Here is a 22,311-nt window from a genome sequence, read left to right as displayed (position 1 = left end):
AATGGGATTTTCTCGTCAACGCTGCCAGACGACTGATAGTTGATTTCTGACAGCTATTCAAAGCTGGTTACAACGCTCCCAGAGTGGGCGACACCCCCCCCCCCCTTCCCATTTTCCTCCTTTTTTATGACATTCTCAAGTGAAAAGCACCAATCAGGCGAACTGACTGAATTAAAAAGAGGTTTTAAAAGGTCATATTGTGCTAAATTCACCTTCTAACAGTGATATTTTTCCCCCAATACCTGGAATGACTCTCCAGAAGTGAAGAAAGTCCATCATTTCTCTCTCCCTGGCTTGTTTCAGGTTTCAGCCAATCAGAAATCAAACCCTATATAGTGTCATCGGGGGTCTAGCCAATCACAATCAAGGTAGGCTCCTCCCCCTTTGACTCCTCCCACAATGTGGCAGCTCTGCTGTGGCACATGGCGCCACGAGAGGAAGTACTTCCTCCTCTTACCATAGATGGGCGCGTGTGGGCGGAGCCAGTCCAGCTCACACAAGACACAGCAGATTCTGAACGCAGCTCCTAGGACTCCACATTCGAATGGAGGAAAATCAAGGAAAAGCTGGATTTGGGGGGGAAACAAACTTTGAATACAACATTTTTGGACCAACGAGTGAAAGTGCTGACGCTGGACAATATGACCCCGAGAACCGAACCAAGATGGCGGCTCGGTCACAGACTTCGCCTTCTATGACTAAAACAGCTCCGCACTTTTCAGGAGTATTTCCGACAAACACTCGAATCCAGAAATCAACTGCGCGCCGGGGGCGCTCTGGCCCCGCCCACCTTGAGGCATGCTGATCTTCTCGCCGTTCTTGCTCTTGAGCTTGTGCTTCTTGAAGGTGCCCTTCCTCTTCTTGACGTTGGGCTTCTCCTGGTTGTGGTTGAGGTGGAGGATGAGGAGGCTGAGCTCGCGCTCGAACACGTCCTGCTCCCACTGGGCCAGCTGCTGCTCGCGCTGCCGCAGGAACTCCTCGTGGGACTTCTGCTCCAGGGCGGCGCGCTTCAGCTCCTCCTCGCGGCACCGCAGCTCCTGGAGGAGGAGGAGGAGGAGGAGGAGGAGATCACGCATTAATTACAGCGCCGTTCAAGAGGCGTATCATGCATCTCTAATGGTTCCTATTCAAGCTCTCCGTCCGGTACGAATTACAGCGGCTTTGGTACATTAATGATTTTTTTTTTTTTTTTTTCCCCTCCGACTCAATCTGGAGCACATGAATCATCAAAGAGCAGAGATCCACACCTGGGCCGAGCGCCAGATTAAGTTCAGAATTCTTTAAAGGTCGAGACTATTATCAGTCATCATCTTCGCTGGAATAACGGGAACGACGTGTGTGAGAGCAACGTTCACACGGCAATGGGCTCAAGTGAAAACACAAAACACTGACAACACAAATTTTCGAAAACGCTTAGGCGTCATGTAAACACTCTATACACTCCACTATATTATATATATATATATATACACACACACACACACACACATATATATACACATATACATATTTATATACACATACATATATATATATACACACACATCTATACACACATATATATATAGATATAGTTCCACATGTTTTAATTTTGTAATATTCTATGTATGCATTCTATTATAATAATAACATGATATATGTAAGGTATATACGATTGCAAAACGTGGAGAATATAATATTTAAAGCTAATCTATGACTAATAATAAATCACATCCGCAACGTAAATAAGTCAAGTAAGGCTTTGAGGCCTTTGGTTTATTTGAAAAATAAGTACAACTACAAAAGTTCTTCACGTAGCAGCGTTTCAGAAAGTTGAGTTTACCCCAGTTGACCCAGTTTCCATGGAAACGGAGTCAAGTTGCATTTTCACAGGGACGGCGTGCTTTCGAAAAGGTATGTTTCCTTGGAGATGGAGCCTTTTTAAAAAGTTGTGTTTTCACCGTTTCCATGGAGACGGAGCTTATTTAAAACATTGCATCTCCCCCCATTTCCTCAGAGATGAAGCATTTTTTTAAAGTTATGTTTTCACCCGGGAGACGGAATTAAAGCCTCTTCGGAAAGTTGCGTTTTCATCCCGCTGTACGGCGACGGAGAGTTTTAAACAAGTTGCATTTCACCCGCCATCATTTACACGGCGGCTGAGTCAGAGCGTCTTCGAAAAATTGCATTTCCCCCGTTTAGACGGAGTTGGAGCATTTTCCAAAACTTGCATTTTCCCCCCTTTTGACACAGAGTAAGAGTTGCAGCACTTTCAAAAAGTTGTGTTTTCAGTGGCTCTGATGACTGTTGTCGTGTAAACTGACACACAAAACGTTTCCATTTTCACTTGTCGTGTAAAAGTGCTTCTGCCGAATCAACACTGCCACCTACTGGTCAAAACTGGGAAGCACTCTTGGTTTTTTGGGGTTTTTTTTAACTTTAGACTATGTGTTTTTACATTTGTCCCTCCATTCATTTGTTAGTTGGTGTTTGAAAGACTTTGTGTCACTAATATAAGGTCGCTATTACAAGTAAAGTCTGACATCCTGCTATTGGAACAAAACCATATTCCACAGATAATTAGAATTTTTTTTTAAAAAGTTGCTGTTGATAATGAGCACTGTTGTGCTTGTAGCTTCCTAATAGATGAAGCTGGTGTCAAATTACAAGCACTTGATGCTGCTTGCGAGCAATAATCCGATCAATCGGGAATGAAAAGACAAAAAGATTCCAACACAAATGCACAAAAGTCGAGATTCTCAAGAAGACGAAGACGTTAAAACAGCCCAAACCGCGACGCCGCACCGTGAGATAAACAGACTCTTTCTAAACCTACACTTAAACGTAATGCCATATTTAATCAAGTGGAGCTCAATGGTCATTTGCGCCGTCCTGTTAATGCCGGAATGTACATTTTCAGCCCCTCCGTCACCTTTGCGTTCGCGCTGATGAGGTGTAACTAAAGCTGCACCTCATTAAAGTCAAACACACAAAACCAATGAGGGGGAAACAAGACGGAGCGAAGCTCCAAGTCCCCCCGGGGACTCGCCGGCGCCATTAGCCGACTTTATTGCCCCGACGTGCCCGTTTTCTCCCGCGGAGTTCTGGAGTTCCCACCTTCTCTTTCGCCCGGAGCTCGTCGAACATGTCCTGGATCTCCAGCTTCCAGTCCTCCTGCAGGGAGTGGAAGGAGTCCTGCGGCATCTCCTCCTTCACCTGCCGCTCCAGGGCCGTCAGCTGGGACAGGATGGAGCTGAAGTTGGGTCTGCGGTGGGGGTCCTGGTCCCAGCACTCTGTCACATACACACACACACACACACAGAGCGAGGCGCAATCAAGACACCGGGGCGTGATTAGTGGCAAAGCCGCACTAAATGCGACACTCCAGACTCATTACAGCGACAATGGCGCTCCATCGAGCCGTCCTGGAGTGGGAGGCCAACGCAGGAAATGAGAGAAACTAGAATCAGAGAGAGAGGACTATTTCTTTGGGAATTTGGAATCAAGAGCCCTGAATAGAAGAAGAAGAAGAAAAAAAAAACCTCATTACCCATAATCTTCACATATACTGATGTGCTTTGAAGGAGGGGGGGGGGGAAAGAAGAATGTCATCAGCCCATTGAGAGCTGTCAGCTCTGATTTTAATGACGCGGGCCGATACCGAGGTGACCTGCTGAGATGAATCCGCTCACGTAGCAGCCGGAGAATCGCCGCCGACTTTTTATTTGCGAGTGTTTTCGGGGCCCTTTTGTGAACACAGTTCCCACTTGAGCTGATCACTTATTCAGAGTGTGGTTTTTTTTGCTTAACCAATTTGCTGCGGGGAGATTTGCATAAATTCTGCTGCGAAAACTTTGGGCATTACAAGCAGATCAAAAAAAAAAAAAAAAAAAAACGATCCGATGATTAATTAATCCTCTGAGGCGGCTCGCGGTGGTTTCGTGATTTAATCTCTCGCTTTTTTTTTTGGGAGAAATGAGATCAAAACAGACAGGCTGACATCAAGAGAATGTGCGGTTTGGACCTCGCGTATATGAAATGACGCCACTACATCACAGGTTTCTTTTGGAATGGTGCTGGCGTCAAATTACAACTTGTGTACGCTGCATTACGTGCAGGTTTGGTATGACTGAAAGATGGTAGAATTGCAGAAAAGAAGTTGTTCGCACATACTGATGTAAGTATGATTTAATTTAGTCTTTGTCGAAGATGTTGGTGTTAAATTACAAGCAGTCAATGCAAGCCCCAGCGATGCTGAAACTGAAGGCTTCCTGGAAGCGGGCCAATCAGAAATAAACCATTCGCAACATGTCATCTCACTGGCGCCTGACCTGATGAACGATGCTGGTGTCAAATTACAAACACTTTATACTGCACGTGTGCAGGCTGGAGGCAGCTGGAAAGGAGGACTTTGTGAAAGTGGGCACATTGGAGGAAAAGTAAAGGTTTTAAACACTGGTGTCGTTTGGGGAATACGTCCTGTTCGAGGATGCTGGCATCAAATTACAGGCACCTGACGTTGCCGATGAACAGACGAGGCAATTCTGAAAGAAACGCTTCCAAAAAGCTGCACATTCGATGGAATCCATTGGCAATAAGTGCGATAATTTCACTACAGGTTCCCTTGCAGATGAAGCTGATGTCAAATTACAAGCACTTGATGTTGCTTGTGTGAAGGCACGTCGGCGTTGGAAGAAAGGCTTCCAGGAAGCCGCTAATTCTGGAGAAACTGGACACAGGGCGACGAGCCGATATCGCATTATTACAACTTTCCTAATGAAGGATGCTGGTGCCAAATTACGGTCATCTGTCAGCGCCGCAAACTCTGTATGCGCCAACTGCTGAAAGAACGACAGAGGTTCGGTGGCCTACCCGACATGAGCTGGCTGAAGGGCTCGGGGCAGGTGGAGGGGATGGGCAGGGTGAGCTTGTTGACGGCGACTCCGTAGGCGACGGCCAGTCCGTCGATGCCTTTGTACGGCGCCTCTCCCGTGAGCAGCTCCCACAGCAGAACGCCATAACTGAAGAGGGTGGGGGAGGGGGAGGAGGGGGAGGAGAGGGTGGGACACAAACATGAAACGGTGGAATCAGAGCGGAATCTGTCACAGGAAACATCCAGGAAATCCTTCAATGGATCGACCCGCACATGTGCAGTGGGAACGTCGTGGTAGAAAGGAAGTGGCGCCACTCGGCCGTTCGCACCACAGAAGAAGACCCGCAGTTTGTTTCTGATATATAAATATGGAGATATCAAAGTGGAATGTCTCTGGATCAGTCATTCGGGTGACTGTCTTTTTTCATTTGAGTTTGTTTCTCGTTTGTTTTTTCTCTACATGTTCGGAAATAAATAAATAAATAAAATAAAAGTGTCAACTAAAATGCGGCTGAAAGAACATCAAAGGGGAATATTTTCCTCTCAACCTGTTTTTAGCACTAATATTCTGTCCGAATATCTCGGGCGTGTCGGACAAAAGGCCTCTTGAAAATATTTTCAGGAATATAGAGTTTGTTTTTTTTTTAAGAAAAACAGGCATGTCTGTAAACAAAAAAAGCAAAAACATAATAAGATTCTTTTTCCGGAGTATTTTTTGCACCAGAAGGTTTCATTATGTTGAGATTGTTGTCATTTTTTATTGTAATTGTTTGGTTTTGAGAGGAAATTGACAAAATTGACAAAAAATATATACAACGAAACTTAAATTTAAAGATTATTTTGGCACTATTTTACCAGTCCGGTCCACCCAAGATGAAATGGGTCAGTATGTGGATTATTAATCCCGTAGCTCCAGCCTCGACTGATATCCCACATGTTTTTGACACATTCAAGTATTTTTTTACTTGTCTTTTTGCTCCTTTTTTGGGCTCCTCCAACTCTTTACTCTGCACGAGCTGCGACAAAACATAAAAATCCACCACCAAATCACAATCACTCAAACAGACGTTCAATTTATTACTGCTGATTCTGACAAAGTTGCAGGACGTCAATTCTTTGACTCCCAATTTATTTCCAACATTCAGCTATTTTCTTTTTTGCAGTGAAACGTTCACATCTGATGAAAGGCTAGCGTATGCAGAGCTCATGCACACACACACACACACACACACACACACACACACACACACACACACACACACACACACACACACACACACACACACACACACACACACACACACACACGTGAGTCGTCACACAATGGCGGCGCGGCCCCGACGCACTCAGAAGATGAAGCGTGGCGGAAGGACTTGGATCTCCCACACTGTCAATTAGCCCCGAGTGAACGCACCGCTAAGTGGAGAGCGCAGGCCGCAGCTCTTTTTTTATTTAGTTCTTTAATTACAACTTACACACACACACACACACACACACACACACACACACACACACACACACACACACACACACACACACACAGTGACTGTGTAGAAGCGGCGCTCGCCGTCGACTGGCCCCGGGGCGACCGTCGTCTCCGCGTGGCGGCTTTCGGACCGGGCGGAGAAGATGTGAGGGAACGGGAGAACAAAGATTAGCCTCCGTTTGAGCGCGCGGGCGTCGGCGCTTTCGCGGCTCTTCACATGTCGTGGCGCGACGGCCGTGAAAACGAGCGCCTTGTTGTCGAAAGACGGGAACTTAAAGGAGGTCTGCCGGAGCGCGAGACGGCGACGAGCCAATTAAGGTCGGCGCAACTGTGCACTTATGCGGGAAATTGCAAGCGGCTGTGTAGCGGGACGCTAGACGCCTCTGGTATGTTCACGAAGAAAACTTCTGTTCAACTGGTTTAATTATATACGACTGGCGAGTCGGCGGCGTGGACGGAATCCCAACGATCAAACACGGCGGGGCTTTATTATTTACGATTTTTAAAATAAAGTTTTCATGTTCGGCCACTAGTGGGTGCTGTTGCTTATTATTGTAACGAAGCGACAGAACGGTGGACATTCATATGGACGGACGACGAAAAGGACCGTTACTACGGTGACTTAACTTCAAACTACCAAGAGAACGTGGGAATTACGACAAATATTGCTGTTGTTGTCTAGCTACTCGCGCACGCGCAGTGGCAGCGTTTCAGAAAAGTCCGTTTTTTTCTCGTTTCCATGGCGATGGAGTCGGAGCACGCTTGTCGAGAAAACGGGCAACAACGGTTTTCCGTTTTCACTTTTACAACGTGTAGACTTGAGCCTAGAAGGTTATTCGGTGTGAGGCGAAGAATATGGAACGGGCGTCCGGGAGTGGCTGCCATGGCGACGACGACGCGGAAAAGCTGCAGATGCTAATGCCACAAGTTATCTGTATCTCCTGGCCCGCTCACTAAAAACTCCCCTTGCGAGCGTCGCCGACACGCAGCAGCTAAAAGCTATCATGATCCCCTCTCAGCAAATCACATACTGTTTCAGCCATTATTATAGAACCACAAACCATAATCAGGGGACTCCACTCTTTATGCACACACACACACACACACACACACACACACACACACACACACACACACACACACACACACACACACACACACACACACACACACACACACACACACACACACACACACACACACACACACACACACACACACACACACACACACACACACACAGAGCTATTCCCAGATAAAGGGCTTTGGGATCGGGTCTGGTGTGTGGCCTCCTTCTCCGTCTAAAGCGCAGACAATGGGACAGTGTGCAGCACACATGTCCCACAACAAAGCACAGAGCAGCTCTTTGAAGAGACGCCATCACATGGTCGCGGCGGCGGCAGCCTCGCCCCGCAATCTGTCCCCTCCCCCATACCGCCGCCGCCGCCGCTCCTGAAGGAAGACTTCACACACGGATCGGTCCACTACCCTCACGGCGGGGTCGGACAGCGGGACGAGACACGAGATCCCAGAGGGGGAGGGGAACCAATGAAAACACTGGACTGTGTTTTCATTGGTACCTCCGGTACTCGCGTCGACCTCGTGGGCTTCGTCTGATTGGACAATCGCAATTAAGTGCTCACAATGAATTTTTTTTAAGAGTTCCCAGCTGAGGTTTTCTCAGGTACGCAGGTCTGACGATAGTCACAGTCGTGTATCTTCGTCACCCGACTGGAGCAGGGGGGGTCCTTGTAATTTGACCCCAGCCTCATTGTCCAGCCATGTTTATTGAGCCCGAGACACGTCACATGTGCTTCAGCTGGATTCTAGTCTAAATTACACGGCGGTGAAACGCCAGCGAACCCGCTCACCTCCACACATCGCTGCCCTTGGAGAAGGTGGAGGACTTGATGACCTCCGGCGCCATCCAGGCGTAGGTGCCGGCGGTGCTCATCTTGGTGGTCTTGTGCCACTCTCTGGCCAGGCCGAAGTCGGTGATCTTCAACGTCAGACCCTCCATGCATTCGTTCTCCATGGGCTCGGCCAGGAGGACTGCGGGGAAAAAAACAAAACAAAAAAAAACGTGTGTTAGGATATTGTCTTGTAAAAAGTCGATGCCAGACAGTTTCTCTCTCACTTCCTCTTCCTCCTTCTTGACGAAAACATTTTCACAGCCCGCTCCCATTCGGCTAAAACAAGAGTCAATATTCGAACACGCCGACTTTAATGACATTGCAAGTCGAGTGTCGACGGCGTGCGACTGGGAACCGAGCCAAACCGTAAAACATTGAGAAAACTGACCGTCGATCTGATACATTGACATTTTAGAATCAAACTGTTGCAACATAAAAAAAAAACTCAAATTCGATAAATTAAGCAATATCAATAGAGATTTGTTTTTGCATTTTCATTTCATACATATATTTTTTTACCTCCAGACAGTAATGTTTTGAAAAACGCTGGAAATGCTGAAAAGTAGTAGTAGTACGCATCCAGGCCACTAGTAGGTGCTGTTTCACCCGTATATAGGAAATGTGTCTGGATGCAGATGTTGCAAATGTACATTTTGTCAGAGAAGCGTCCTTTAACTCGAAAACGCGAGCAGCACAAACAACAGGCTGTGTTCCTCGACTGGAAGCCATTTTTCTAACGGGTTTTGTTTTCACTGTTTGAACAGAGCCTGTGTCCACAGCGGACAGATTTACCGCGAGTTGGAGGAAAACACTCTCAGGAGAACGACGTGGCGCGCTCACAAATTAATACGCTTTTAATAGACTCTGAAGGTTTCAGCAAATCTTCCCTTTTGAAACTCGTCAGACCAAACGAATGGTTGGACTAGATTCACATTCGCTGGGTGAGTTCTGATTATTTCACTTTAATAGTGAAATAATCATTTTTTTTTTATTGGATTGATTACATATTTCTGTATTTAATTCCAACTTGAATTCACTTAACACATGTAAGTATTTGATGTGTATTTATGCGTCTAATTTTGCCACTTTTAGTCGTATATATACACAATATTTCCTCGACAGCAACCCAAAACCCCCTGACGTCCCCAATGAGAGAAAACCTTTTGTGCTGGTTTTCGAAAACGTTGACAAATAACGAGAAACACCTGAGCCCTGAAACCTTTTCGTGGCTTTAAATAAAGTGAAACGCGAGTTCCCAACTGGATTACACTCCATGAAAAACATTTCTTTTGTTTTTTTTGTTCCAATCCGGAGCTTTTTTGGTTCTTTTTTGCTGCATGTTGCATCACTCTGAGGTAAAAAAAAAAAAAAAAAAGCACATGAGCGCTCTGACGTTTGAGGAACAGGTTGCAAAATAAGACTATCCGAGAAGCACGTGCAGTATTAACTGGTGATTTACACCAGCAACTCGCTGCCTCGTTTTGAACAAGGCTGAAGCTAGAGTTCCTCTTAGACCCTGCGAATCTTACAACTCTGACTTCTGAGGTAGAAAAGATACCAGGGATGTTTCTTTTTTTTTTTTTTAAGTACTAAGCTTTAGCTACTTGCTGATACCGAGTACCAATATGAGGACCTATTACATGTCATAAAGTGTAATTTCTGCTCCGTATGCAAATGAGACGCAAACTCTACACCTCAATTCAAACCACTTCTGCATTTATGTGTTGGTTAACTGTTGTTTATTCATTAGCTTCTGGCAAAGCATCATTTACAGTCTCATACTTTTCCCACTCAAATAATTCAAATTATATTATACTTATAAACATATGCATAATAAGTAGTTCTTTAGGGATGGATGGAGTTTTGTGTTTTAAATGCTGTAGTGTGGTATGGTTCCTCGTGTGTTATGTCGCATTGTAATGTGGTGTGTTTTCTAATGTCTTGTATGTTTTACATGTACTATAGTACTTGTGTATAGTTTTATCTGGTGGTATGGTTTTGACTGCAGATGGACATCAGCTCAGGCATATTTAAAGAACTGGTTCATTAATATGCACGGCTGCATATGAATATATTAATAAATGACACGAACTGAAATATTAAAGAATCTCCAAACGACTCGGACGAGACGGCCAATAACGGCATCGGCTCATCTGTTACCTCTCTGGACTAAAGAAAAACACCAGCAGGAGAAGTTCTCCTTCAAGAGTCTTTGCAATACGGTGCGGTCTGTTGGTCCAACCTCTCCCGACACCTCCACCTGTGAGTGTTTGACATTTTGTGGAACGTTGAACCGAGCATCAGTTAGATTTGAACCAGAGCCACTGCAGGCAAAGAGTTTGTTTTCTTTTCTGTTCTCTCTCATTCAATTTTTATGTACACTCAAGGAATTACAAACTTTTGGTTCCACGGGAACTATTAACCCCTGTAACATCGCCCCCAGCCACCATACGATCGTCGGGATAGCGACGTCAGCACAGAGCTGGTCTGATATCCATTCATTCCACATGTGGATTGTGCTTCGTGTCTTGAGGACGGGGGGGGGGGGGGGGGGGGGTTCTCGGCAAAGGTGCATGAGATTTATTCACACGAACTCAAAGCAACAACTCGACTGAGGTATGAAACATCCGTCACGTGGGGGGAAACCCACCCAGGCCACTCTAAGCGCGGGTCTAAAAATATCAGGTTTTTTTACGTGGAGAAAAACGGAACGGAACACAACCGAGTCGTAAATCCGTTGATCAAACGGCCGACCGGCAGGCAAAAACGTTCCATTATTCCCCGACATTAATCTCCTCCTGCATCTTATCTCGCGCCTGCAGCCCACCACCGTGTAGCCGCCGCGTTTCAGACGCCGTCCAAATCCCTGCTGTGGAGCTCTATCGATCAGTTTTCTTTTTTTTTAACGATCTCCTGTGATCCTCCGTCATGCGGGATCACCGGTATCCCGCCAAGCTGAGGGAAGAGGGTCTCCAACCTTCAATCATTCCACTTTCCCCTGTGATGTGATTTCATATGCCGAAGTGCTTCCTGGAGTCTTCTTAATGTCGACGGTCGTGGTCGTAACTTTGACGAATGCGGCCATATCCAACTCAAATTTCATCAGGACAATTGAATGAGGTTCTTTTATTTATTTTTTTTATCAGTGCCACACATATGGAGCAGTCGGGCCCACTTATACTGGATCTCTTCATACCAGAGGAAATGTAATCATCACAGAAAATATATAGGCAAGATGGGGATGAAGTTTGAGAACTGCGCGATACCAAATAGAATTTTTTTTTTTTTTTTTTTGCACTACACACTAAAGTAGAGCTGCAAAATACAAGGTGCCATAATGTCATGGCATTTTTCACATTTAGCATTAAGATTATGACCCTGAAAGACTTTACGAGGTGTATGTTTCATGTCTTTGTGCTTTGATGTTCATTCTTCCAAGTAACGGTGCTCAAACCCAAAGGGAAATTCACTGCTCAGTTGATTTTGGCCATTTTTGACTGACTTTTGTTTTGTGACTCCTTCCCGCCGCCAATAATTATTACAAACGTGTTAAATAGTTCCATGAGAAAATCACATCAAATCAAATCATGATTGAATCTTTTTTTTTTTTCCTTTTATGATTTATAAACTGATCTCAGATGAATTTGAAATCCATCATGCAGCTCTGGTTTATTCAAATGTATGTTTTTAACAGGGTTGTGGTTGGTGTATGACTGCGGTTACAGCAAGTAGTCAGTGACACTAAGGCGAGGATGGCAAACATGGAAAAACAGGATTCACTGAACATTGACGATAATATTTTACACATTTTCAAGTGAAAACATAACAGTGTTCGAAGCCACTGAAAATGCCTCCATTCAAACGTGGGAAAACGCAGCCATTAGAAAATGCTGCACATGTGTGAGAAGATGGACAATAACTAAAAACATTGAAGATCTCATATTAGTTGTTATGGCGACTTTTAACTCTAAATCTGCCTAGTCCCAGGAGAAAATGGACCGGGAGACATGACACTACGCTTATGGGACTTTATAAAAGCCGACAATAACGACGGCTTCAGAATCCTGTTTATACTTGTTGAAGTTTCATCAGAACAGAACAGACAGACCGGTACGACCAGATCAATCATAAAACAGGGTTACACAATAAGGCCAATAAAGGAAAAAAAGAAAACCCTTGGGGGGGGGGGGGGGGGGGGGGAGGGAACGACCGGGAGGCAGATGCTTTCTGGTCAGCAGCCAGTCTTATGCAATCCCGAGGTGCGGAGAGGGCCTGCGAAAAAAAAACAAGGGCTGTAACGGCGAGGCGGTCGGTCGCTGTGGTGTGACTCGGCATCACATGCCTCGGTATGATCGGCAGCCGTGCCTCTCTTCCCCTTTGCTGGCAGAGAGCGGGCGCCCGCTCAGGGCGAGAGAGTCTGGAGGAGCGGCGAAAGAATTCGACTTATTATAGGGAAGTAGGACTCCAGCTATTTGCAGGCACTTTCCGACTTTCAGGGCTTTCTGTTTTCTTTTTTTTCCTTTTTCCTTCGACTTCACTGAAAAAAAAAAAACTATTTTCTTCAGTCTATTTTTTTTCCCTCCCCTCGTATCCACGACGCACAAATATGAACTTTATCTACTTGTGCACATACAGCCGCTCCACTCTTGCTCCCTTTGTCTTGGTCGGCCATGCTCAGACATCCTGTGCAGTCCCTCGTAGCCCAGAGGCGGCGGCTTTGACGTCACAAAGGAATGCATCACAAGAGGTTGGGTTGTCCGTGTGTGTGTGTGTGTGTGTGTGTGTATGTGTGTGTGTGTTTGTGTGTGTGTAGGGGGATGATGGGAGACCCTTTCATAAAGCCTTCACACACTCCAGCTGCACTTCCAGGTGCCGTATGTGGTGACTGGTTGTTGATGGCAGGTGCAAAACTAATAAAAAAAAAATTCAAAAAGAAGTCATTTTCTCGACGTTTTTTAAAGCCACAAGCTTTATATATCAAGTCTTGAAAGAAAGAAAGAAACTAGCGATTAAATGGAAAGAGTCGCCAAAGGCCAAAACAAAAAACGGGGGGGAAAGAGGCAAAGAAAAAGCGCTGGCTCCTTTCAAGTTCCTGCAGGAAAATCAATTTTCTGGGTCGATTATACACCTGAGTCATTGTCTCACTTCCGCGGGCCCTTCGAGGAATGAGCAGGCTGGTTTTACGGTTTACTGGCCCCGGTGCCTTCATGCTGCCTTCGCTTTGGTTAGAAACGGCCCGCGGTCACTCGCCAAACATTCCCACAGGGGAGGGGGTCGGCGGGCTGGTCTGGGCCGTGACCCCTGCTCCCGGGACGGGACGACGGGGTTAATGAAACCTCGCTACCTGAAATAACCATGTCGGCTGTCATCGTGTGACTGGGCGAGACTGAAGGCGTGCGAAAAGAGGTAACAAGTTCTACATGACGATGATGTTGACAGGAAATCCAACACGGAAATGCAGTCAACTCAAATTTGATAGAAATGCACACAAATTCACACAGTCCTCTGTGACGGCTGGATGCGAACCAGCAACTCTGTGCTGGATTACGTAATCTGGGTTGGAGTTCATCTGCACAATCGTGACTCGGCAGTCTTTACGTCCATTTCAAAATTGCATTCCAGGCATCGCTTCACGTGAGAATGGGTGTCGTGTCGTAACTGTGCGTCCAATGCTTTGGGATGTGTGTCGGCACACCGTGGAGGGTTTGACGACGGACCATTTGACGACATTGCACAAAGTCTGAATAACGGTGAAAAGGGCTTGGGCTCAGGGTCAATCAACCACTGAACATCTGATTGCTCCCGAGAGATGATGAGCGATTTCAACACATTTCATCAACATATTTGTATAAATGTTGCTGGCAATGTTACAAAGGATCCAGAACTATTAAAAGCCTAAAAATGCACAAAGAAGTCCATTGCCATTCTTGTGGCATATAAAAGCAACATTCAATGAACACTGGTCTAGATTGCATTTCATGTATTTCAGTGCAAACCACCGTATGCAGAGAATTAATAGCAAAGGCCAAGAGAGCTCAGAGTCCTGCACTGTCACACATACTAACAGTAGATGGAATATTGTGACGATACCCTTCACCGAGTCTACGCAAGCGTTCGATTTCGCACGCCAACCCCGATGTAAAGAAGCATTTCAGCAGCCTCAGCACACATACACGCCGCATTCTTCTTCCACTTCCTGAACCGAGGCAGGGTGCATCCACAGTTCAGCCTTCCTCCACCTAAACACCGCCGGGGATCGCGCCGGCCACCCCGACGTCTCACCGGACGCCACGTGGCAACGATCGGCCCGCGTTGCGCGGAGGCGCAAGGCTTCAAAAGTGAGCCGAGATGCCGTCAGATCCAAAGCAGCTCATTTGAAAGAAGTGTAGAAAGGATAACTGTAGGGTAGAGTGGGAGGAACTATGGGGAAAACCCTGCACACGGCCTGAGTGACCTCGGAGCTGCTCCGAAAGTTCTTAGAAAACACAAGACAGGCTTTAACTAAATGGCTACTAAGCTAATATGTGGAATATGAGAGTTTTTTTGTTTTTTTTCTCCCGACATCCTCTTATCTGCCACCTGGTATCACATTCTGAGGAGCCGGTAAACAAGCCAGGAGGAACTCCGGCTCCATTTTCAAAGCACAGCAGCTGGTATCACAGCCAGATCAGTCTTGCCCAGACAGAACGTCTTGCCGACCAAGACCAACAATGTCCCCACAAAAAAAAAAAAAAGAAAAAAAAAGAAAAGCAAAACACCATGACACTTCTCCATGACAACCGGACTCTGTTTTGGTATTGTTTGTTGTTCCGAAACAAGAGCGTGTCAGTTTCAGACGTGATTCCCGGTGAAGGAGGCGCAGATACGAGCTCTGTGCTGGGACTGACTCAACTGGGCCGCCCAGCGAGAATCCCAGAGTCAGGGCTTTTTTTTTTTTTTTCCCCTTTCCTGGCATGTTCCAGCGCTGCTGATTTAACAGGAGTTTTCCTCACTGATGAAGCATAACCTCGCATTCTGAGCAAATATGGACTATTTACATTCCCGGCATTCTTCACGTCATTAAACTACAGCCTGAGGTCTATTTGGGTTTCAGAGCAGCTGAGTAAGACGCAGCCTGATCTGCAAAGTCATTCTGAGCCTCCTGGAAAGAGGGGAGGATAGAGAGGTTGAAGTCGACAACCGGGTTAACATCAATAACTCAGTAAAAGAGCAAAATTGTCAAATTAATTACCATAAAATCTGATAAATTTCACTTAATGGATAAAAACGACCCTCGTGAATATCGGTGGTTCCATTTAATGTCTCTAACAGCTTTAGTTAGCATGTCTGGCTAATTAGCATACAACCTTGTGAGAGGTTCCTGAGCGAAGGAGCACATTGTCAACTAATGATGTTACATAAAATTGTGCGGTGGCATTACAAAAGCCTAATTCAGAACTGCAACATCGCTGTTGCAACACTTGACGCAAATTCGATAAAACGCCGCGAGGCTCGGTGGGACTTCCACTTTCCAACGACTGACTCACTTTTTCCACATTAAACTCATCAACATCCATCAAGAGGATATGAAACATCATCAAATCGCATCAGATCGTTTTTTTTTTTAAAGAGAAATACTATCAACTGCACGGAGGATAAAAAACTAAACATAAATGGCCACTGGAACCAGTTCGTTAATCATTTGAATTCAAAATGGAGGGAAAGTTAGCGTCCGTCACAACATCATGATGAAACACGAGCGGAAGACATTTTTCCACATGAAGCAGCAGAAAATATACTAATGTATGCAACATGAACAGCAACCAATAATAATGTAGGGAGTCAAAAAATTTTGTAAACACTGAAAGAATGAAGTTGTCTAATTTAAAAAAAATTGAAAAAGCCTTCCCTTGTATATTCTGTTCATCTTCATATTAATAGAAGTCAAATATTAGTTAACCACAGAATTAGAAGTGACCACGGCCGGCTATTTCTTGCACCCAATTTTTGTCAATTCAAAATAAAAAATGTTTAGGCTAGCCACAAAAAGCAAGATTACCATAATAACCCCATTAAAAAGTCGATGTGATCCTGAAGAGACCGAGAAGTCAGTTTACGGCAATCAAACACTGTTGAAACTAATGTTAGCATAAATGCTGCATTGTTTTTAATAAGAGCCAGATTTTAATAAAGTATTGTCACCTGAAGAAGTATACAAGCGTATTAAGTCATAAGAAGACAGTGAAGCCAGTATGCAGATAATTTCTTTTTTTTTCGATAGCCATTCCGTCTCTACAAAATCAGCACGTTAGAAAAGTGAAACCAGCTCCCAGAGTGGATAAATCTCAAAACACTCGCTCAGCATCTTCATCTTAACCGACAAAAACACCAATATGCTAAAGACATACTCCACTTCTCAAGTTAACGCATGTGTGCGATCCCCGCCAGCGAACACAATGCTCGCTCAGTCGGCCAGAAATATTGGCGCCACCTTCAACGTCTTGTGTGTTTCGAGTTTCATGTGTCCTTCTGTATTTCGGTGGTGGTGGTATAGTGCTGCTCACCTCCGTTTTGCCGAGGTCTAATTGGAAAAATTATTATAAATCGGATGGATGGATGGATGGATGGATGGGCCATAGCTACCAAGACCAGTGGACGATACAATCTATTTCACTCCCTCGCTCTATGCAGCTCATGCTTGCTTCTCTATGAAAATGTGACTGATAAAAATACACTGATAGCCTGATAACACGGCCTTCTGTCTACCTCCCTATGAAAGAGCATTTGTTCTTTCAGTTTTGACTACAAACCCGGCCTAGTAAATCTGCCACCATTCACACCGTGGACTGCAGTGTGGGAACAGAAGAGCCATCCAACACAAAAACAGCCAGGCTGAAGGAGCCTCAGTGAACTCGCCACTTTCCTCTGAAGCACCTGACACAGCGAAACAAGCTTGTAAAGGTTGGACATCCTGCTCAAGGACATTTACGAGGACATGTGAGAGTGCGTGCGGTGATAAGAGGCTGTAGCCTTTCGGCTGCAGGACGAGGTTTCTCCAAAGCATCCAGGGCAGGCCAGATGCTAAAGTCGGCCCTCCGCCTCTTCACTCTCCACCTCGCGTAATTATCTTTCCTCTATAATTCCACACAGGAGCTGCATCTCCGTCTCTCAGCGCATTGTTCATCGGTATGCTATCTTTCCTCACCCCTGTCAATTGCAGCTGGAGCAGAAAAGTTCTAAACTGGGTTGATAGTTTGGAAAATCCTGGAGGTATTTTGTTTTTATTTCCTATTGTCTAAAAAAAGACAGAACACTTCCATGCCTTTCAAAGTTAAGAGTACTCTAAATCAGTCCGTGTGCAAAGTTAGTTAGCATATTGGTTTTTAAATGTCCACACTGTGTCAACCTAAAGCCTCCTCTATGCTCCGTCTACCTTTCTCCTCCCCTCTCGCCGTTTGCCCGTAGGCGAGGGGAGAATTCCGGCAGGGTGGGGGTTTTCCCCAGGAAGAACGGGAGCTTTGTCCCCTGAGGGACGAGGCCATAGGCTGACAGACAGTCTGGCAACCTCTGACCAGGCAGCCGGAGAGGAGAGAGCGAGCGATAGGACATAATCATAGAGCAGAAGACGTCAACTCACGGTGAAACTAAGGCTCGCGCCACTGGAGTTTCGCCTCAGCTCAGGGTCGTGTAGTAAGTTGTTGATTGAGCGCAGGAATTAGTCAAAGACTTTGCACTCTTATGACTATAATTAGAACGCTCTGCCTTCAACCTGGGCTGTTGTGAGTGAAATGGATAATGTTGTGCTGATAAATGCGAATGCATACAATCATGCCAATTCTCAACGTCACGCCATCGAGCAGCTGAACAGTCGGTGACCCGTGTATCAGATTTGACTTCCCATCTCATGAAGTTACACCCCTGACCAGTCAAACGCTCTTTAACCGAGTAAAACCACACCATTGGTCAGCCAAATGCAACTGAACTTGTAGTAATAAATTCAGTTGCCGAGGTTCTCGTTACCCGAAACACCCAAGATGCAACACATAAGCAATGACAGTTTATACGACCGAGTGCCGATAAGAAATCATTAACTCTGTATGACTGAGGGATGTTACTCCATTGGCGTGCTGAATGACAGTGATGTGGCGACACCAAATCATGACTGAATACCGTGTGCCACAGCGATGATGTCTCAACCATTGTTCAGTTAAATTAACGCATACCACTGGATGGCTGAACGCTACATAACAGTCAAATTACACCACTCAGAAGATGAATGGGGCGTGACTGAATGATGGACTTTCTCCATTAGTCAAGGAGGCTGCGACATGAACGAATGGTGGCTTTGGTCCAATGGACTGTATTTCAAATACGAGCTGAGTGACTTTTCAACTAAAGACTGTGCAAATGTGATGGGACCAAGCAACAAAGTTGCACGGTTGCGCCATACGCCACATGACCAGGTCGTGCCGTTAGGCCATTGGGCAGCTACATACCGCAAGACCAGATTATAAAGTCAGACAATTGGGCAACCAAATGCCACAACACCAGGCCACGAGGTTCAACCATTGGGCAACCAAATGCCACAAGAAAAAGTAAGAAAGTTAGACCATTGGGCAGCCAAATTAATCCGCCCATCAACAAAAGCTTCAAGTGAAAAGTCATGAGGAAGAACTTCATAAAAACTGGACAAGTGTATTAAATGGGTAGAATACATTTGAGGATCTTGATGACTACCGTGAACAAAACGTTATTTATAATGCTATGGGAATACAAAGACTAGGAGAAAGACTTACGTTGATTTAACTGGGGGAGGGGGGGGGGGTCACATGCGGCCCACCAGGGGGTCCATTCTGGTCTGTAGGATGAATTTGCTGAGTAAAGACTAATTTCTAATACGTTCACGGGGGAATTACATTGTTTGAGTAACAAAAGTGAAGATGAATGAGACCTGAGGGATCGGCGATGAAAGAGTTAAAAATTCAAGTGACTTTATTTACTAAATATGTCGCACTAAGATAAAAACCAACACCAATTGTGAATTTGTAAAAACATAGGCGTTTCAATGATGCGGGAAATTCAAGCATTCCCACTCATACCTTATTGAACTAAAACCATCATTTGATCGGGCTGCAGGCTTAAGAGCAAACTGGGACGGAATTATTTCGAGACCACTGTGTCAAACCGTTTTTCTTTACAGTCAGATTCAATTTCATAGTTTAAAAAAATAAGCCAAAATCAGTCTTTCAAAAGCATACAAGTCCAAATCCCAAAGATATTCACTTGACATTGTAAAAATACTCAAACAGCTACAGAATTATCAGCGTTAAAATGCATTATTCAGCAAACTAGAGTTTTAAAATCGGATGACCACAGCTCAGAACAACTGATGCATGGCCATGTTTCCGGCCTGCCGGGCCTTGGAGCTTCTCAGTAAACAGCGGCACCACCCTACTTTGCAGAAGTTGGTGTGCAACACAAGAAAAAATGATTTTCAGTGCTTGCTGTATACAGACATGTACTGACTATTGTATACTGTGGTGAGCCAACAATGAAATCAAGCTGGCAACGTGATTTGGACCAACGTGCTCCCGTCAAGCGCTTTCTGGCACAGGAGCTAATCATCATGAGAGCGACGGCCTCCAAATCACACACAAGGGACTATTCTGTTTCTGGGCACCCACATCCACACTGTCAGAGGGGGGGGTTATAAATGATTCCCTGTGTAAAGCCTCCTGTGCCAGGTAAAGGCCGGGAGCTCCTGAAAGCGGTCACTGATTAACAAGCCTCCAGAGGTCCGTGTTGAAATTTAACCTTCATCAGAGCTATTTTCCCTGGACGTTCCGACTGGAGGTCATTGCGGGTTGATCCCAGAGGCCCAGATGTCAAGGTCGGGGAGGCAGGCAGGGCTAATGCTCTGAAGAGGTGGACTAGAAAGGGAAATGCAAATCAAACTGTCCATATTAATATCCATGTACTTCCATTGTTAATGCTTATGGCATATTGCTTTCTGCACACGTGTGGGTTTGTTTTCTGATATTTACTCTAAGATCTTCCACGCTTTTCTTGCTTTCCCAGTCAAATATAGTACTAATGGAGTTTTTTCTAACTGTAGCAGCTTTCTGTTGTCATACAGTGGCATCTAGTGGTCACTGACGGTATTTACTTTTAGATTTTAGTACAAAAGTGACATAAACAGCCAGAAAACAAGCAACAAGTGAGATATGCTTTCTGGAAAGTGTGATATATAGCCAAGTTTACACTGCCAGGTACTCGTTTCTTGTGGTTGTTTGCGAATTCGTTCCGGCTGCTGGAGCTGCAGGTCAAAAGTGACAGATTCAGAAAGCCAATCCCCCGAGCCGGCGACGCTACGTGGGCAGAGAGGAGGGGGGAGCTGTCGAAGCTCGGTGACATCCCGGACAAGCTCCCCCGCCCACTGGTGATGCAGTGGCCCGCGAGAGGACTGCGGCGCTCAATCCAGCCAGACGCTCCGAAAGGGAGGTTCTGACCCGCCTGTGGCCGTGAAACGTTCAATGTCCTCCCTCGGTGTCAGTCGGAGTTGATAAGACAGGTGCAGTGAGACACTTCTGACCTGAATTCTGCACGAAATAAGTTAGAAATGTTGAGTTTTCTCCTTTCTCGTTTGCTTGAGAGGACTGAATTAAAACTGCACGAACCAACAGCACCACACTTTACAACCTCAACGATCCCGTTAAAGCAGAAAAATAAAAACAAGTGATGGCACTTGATTAAAACTCGATTAATAATATTAGCATTAGCTCATGGCTACATGTTTGAAATCTTTGGTGATCTGTGATATTTTAGGTGCAGCCGCGACCTCAACCACGCTTCCACCTTGTTCTTTTTAAACTCACTTCTAGCCCCTCCCCCCACTCTTTTATTTCCATCAAAAACCAGACAGAACGCTGAACATGTTGAACATCTAAGGATCGCTGTGGATTCAAGTCCAATCACAACTTCATTGACCGATTTAACTCATTTTCCAATATCATACTGTTGTGACAACTTAATTATCAGATCCTAACTTTCTCTTGCACATTTCTGTCTGTCTGCCGGATTGTGAGAGGGTGTACCGTGACCCAGTTTGTGCGTGTAATATCTAATGTGTGTTAATGACTGATACTGAAAGCTGGTTCATCTTGATAAGAGCTGCTGGACTCTGGATGGGCCACAATGGAAACAGGCTTTATTGTTCCAGCGCTGAACACCATCTGATATGTCACACACTGACACATTTAATCTAAACATCCTGCCAGGAACCACACACACACAAAAAAAACACACAAAAAAAAACTGAGCACACGTGCGTTCCAACCCTCACAATCGGTTTCTCGTTCTGGAACAGATACGCCTGCTAATGCTCATCTGCATGTGGAGCCGGCTTGTTTCCTGCTTCCTGTTCGTACTGACCTTCCAGTCTGAGCTCTTATTTTTCTTTTCTTTTCCCCTTCCCCTCCTCTTCCTCCCGCTTCCCCGCCGTTCTGTTGTTCTGCCCGCCCCCCGGCCCCCTCCTCGCTCATCCTGCGTCGCCTACACACCTAAGACATGACTAAGCGTGGGCGGGCGGGCGGGCGGGCGGCCATTGTGTGGGCAACATCTCAGTTTACATCCACCGCAGACCGAGAGCAAGGACTATGAGGGCCACGGCTGCACAGTGTATCGCAAGTACGTAGGACCACTGATTTAGAGCCAAGACCCAAAGGGTCGACGCGATTCTCACACGATTGGTATCTTTAGTCTGCTACGAGATGTAATGTTCAGATCAATACAAGGAACTACGAATGTTAAAGTGTTCAAATACCGACATTTACATTGTTGTCAATATGGAATTCAGGTCATACTTTATACTCGTCGGCATAACTTCTTCTTTCCGGTGTGATCAGTGATGCAAGGCTTTCTAAATGCTAACCCTTGCTCGAGCTCAGGACGGTCACTCAGACGGTCGACGATAATTAGTCCCGTTTCCAGCCGAGATGAAGAATCGCTGTAACAGCTACACCTTGATGTAAACATTTAACCACTTTTGGCCTACCTCACACATCAACGTCTATATAACCTGC

At 45.5% G+C, this 22,311-nt stretch overlaps 1 protein-coding gene across 1 annotated transcript in view; it reads right to left on the bottom strand.

Annotated features, from left to right (window-relative positions):
- Positions 1 to 22,311, bottom strand: part of LOC308147093 (mitogen-activated protein kinase kinase kinase 11) — a 45,068-nt gene that overhangs the window by 13,090 nt on the left and 9,667 nt on the right. Inside the window, exons 2-5 of the mRNA XM_080519168.1 lie at positions 8,210 to 8,390; positions 4,852 to 5,000; positions 3,097 to 3,272; positions 791 to 1,037 (exon numbers count right to left, since the gene is read on the bottom strand). Of these exons, the coding sequence (XP_080375294.1) occupies positions 791 to 1,037; positions 3,097 to 3,272; positions 4,852 to 5,000; positions 8,210 to 8,390 (753 nt within the window). The remainder of the gene's footprint in view (positions 1 to 790; positions 1,038 to 3,096; positions 3,273 to 4,851; positions 5,001 to 8,209; positions 8,391 to 22,311) is intronic.

Source organism: Blennius ocellaris, assembly GCF_963422515.1.
Source record: "Blennius ocellaris genome assembly, chromosome: 23".
NCBI lineage: Eukaryota > Metazoa > Chordata > Actinopteri > Blenniiformes > Blenniidae > Blennius > Blennius ocellaris.
The sequence above is the reverse complement of the archived record's forward strand: the minus strand, read 5'-3'. Positions and strand labels throughout refer to the sequence as shown.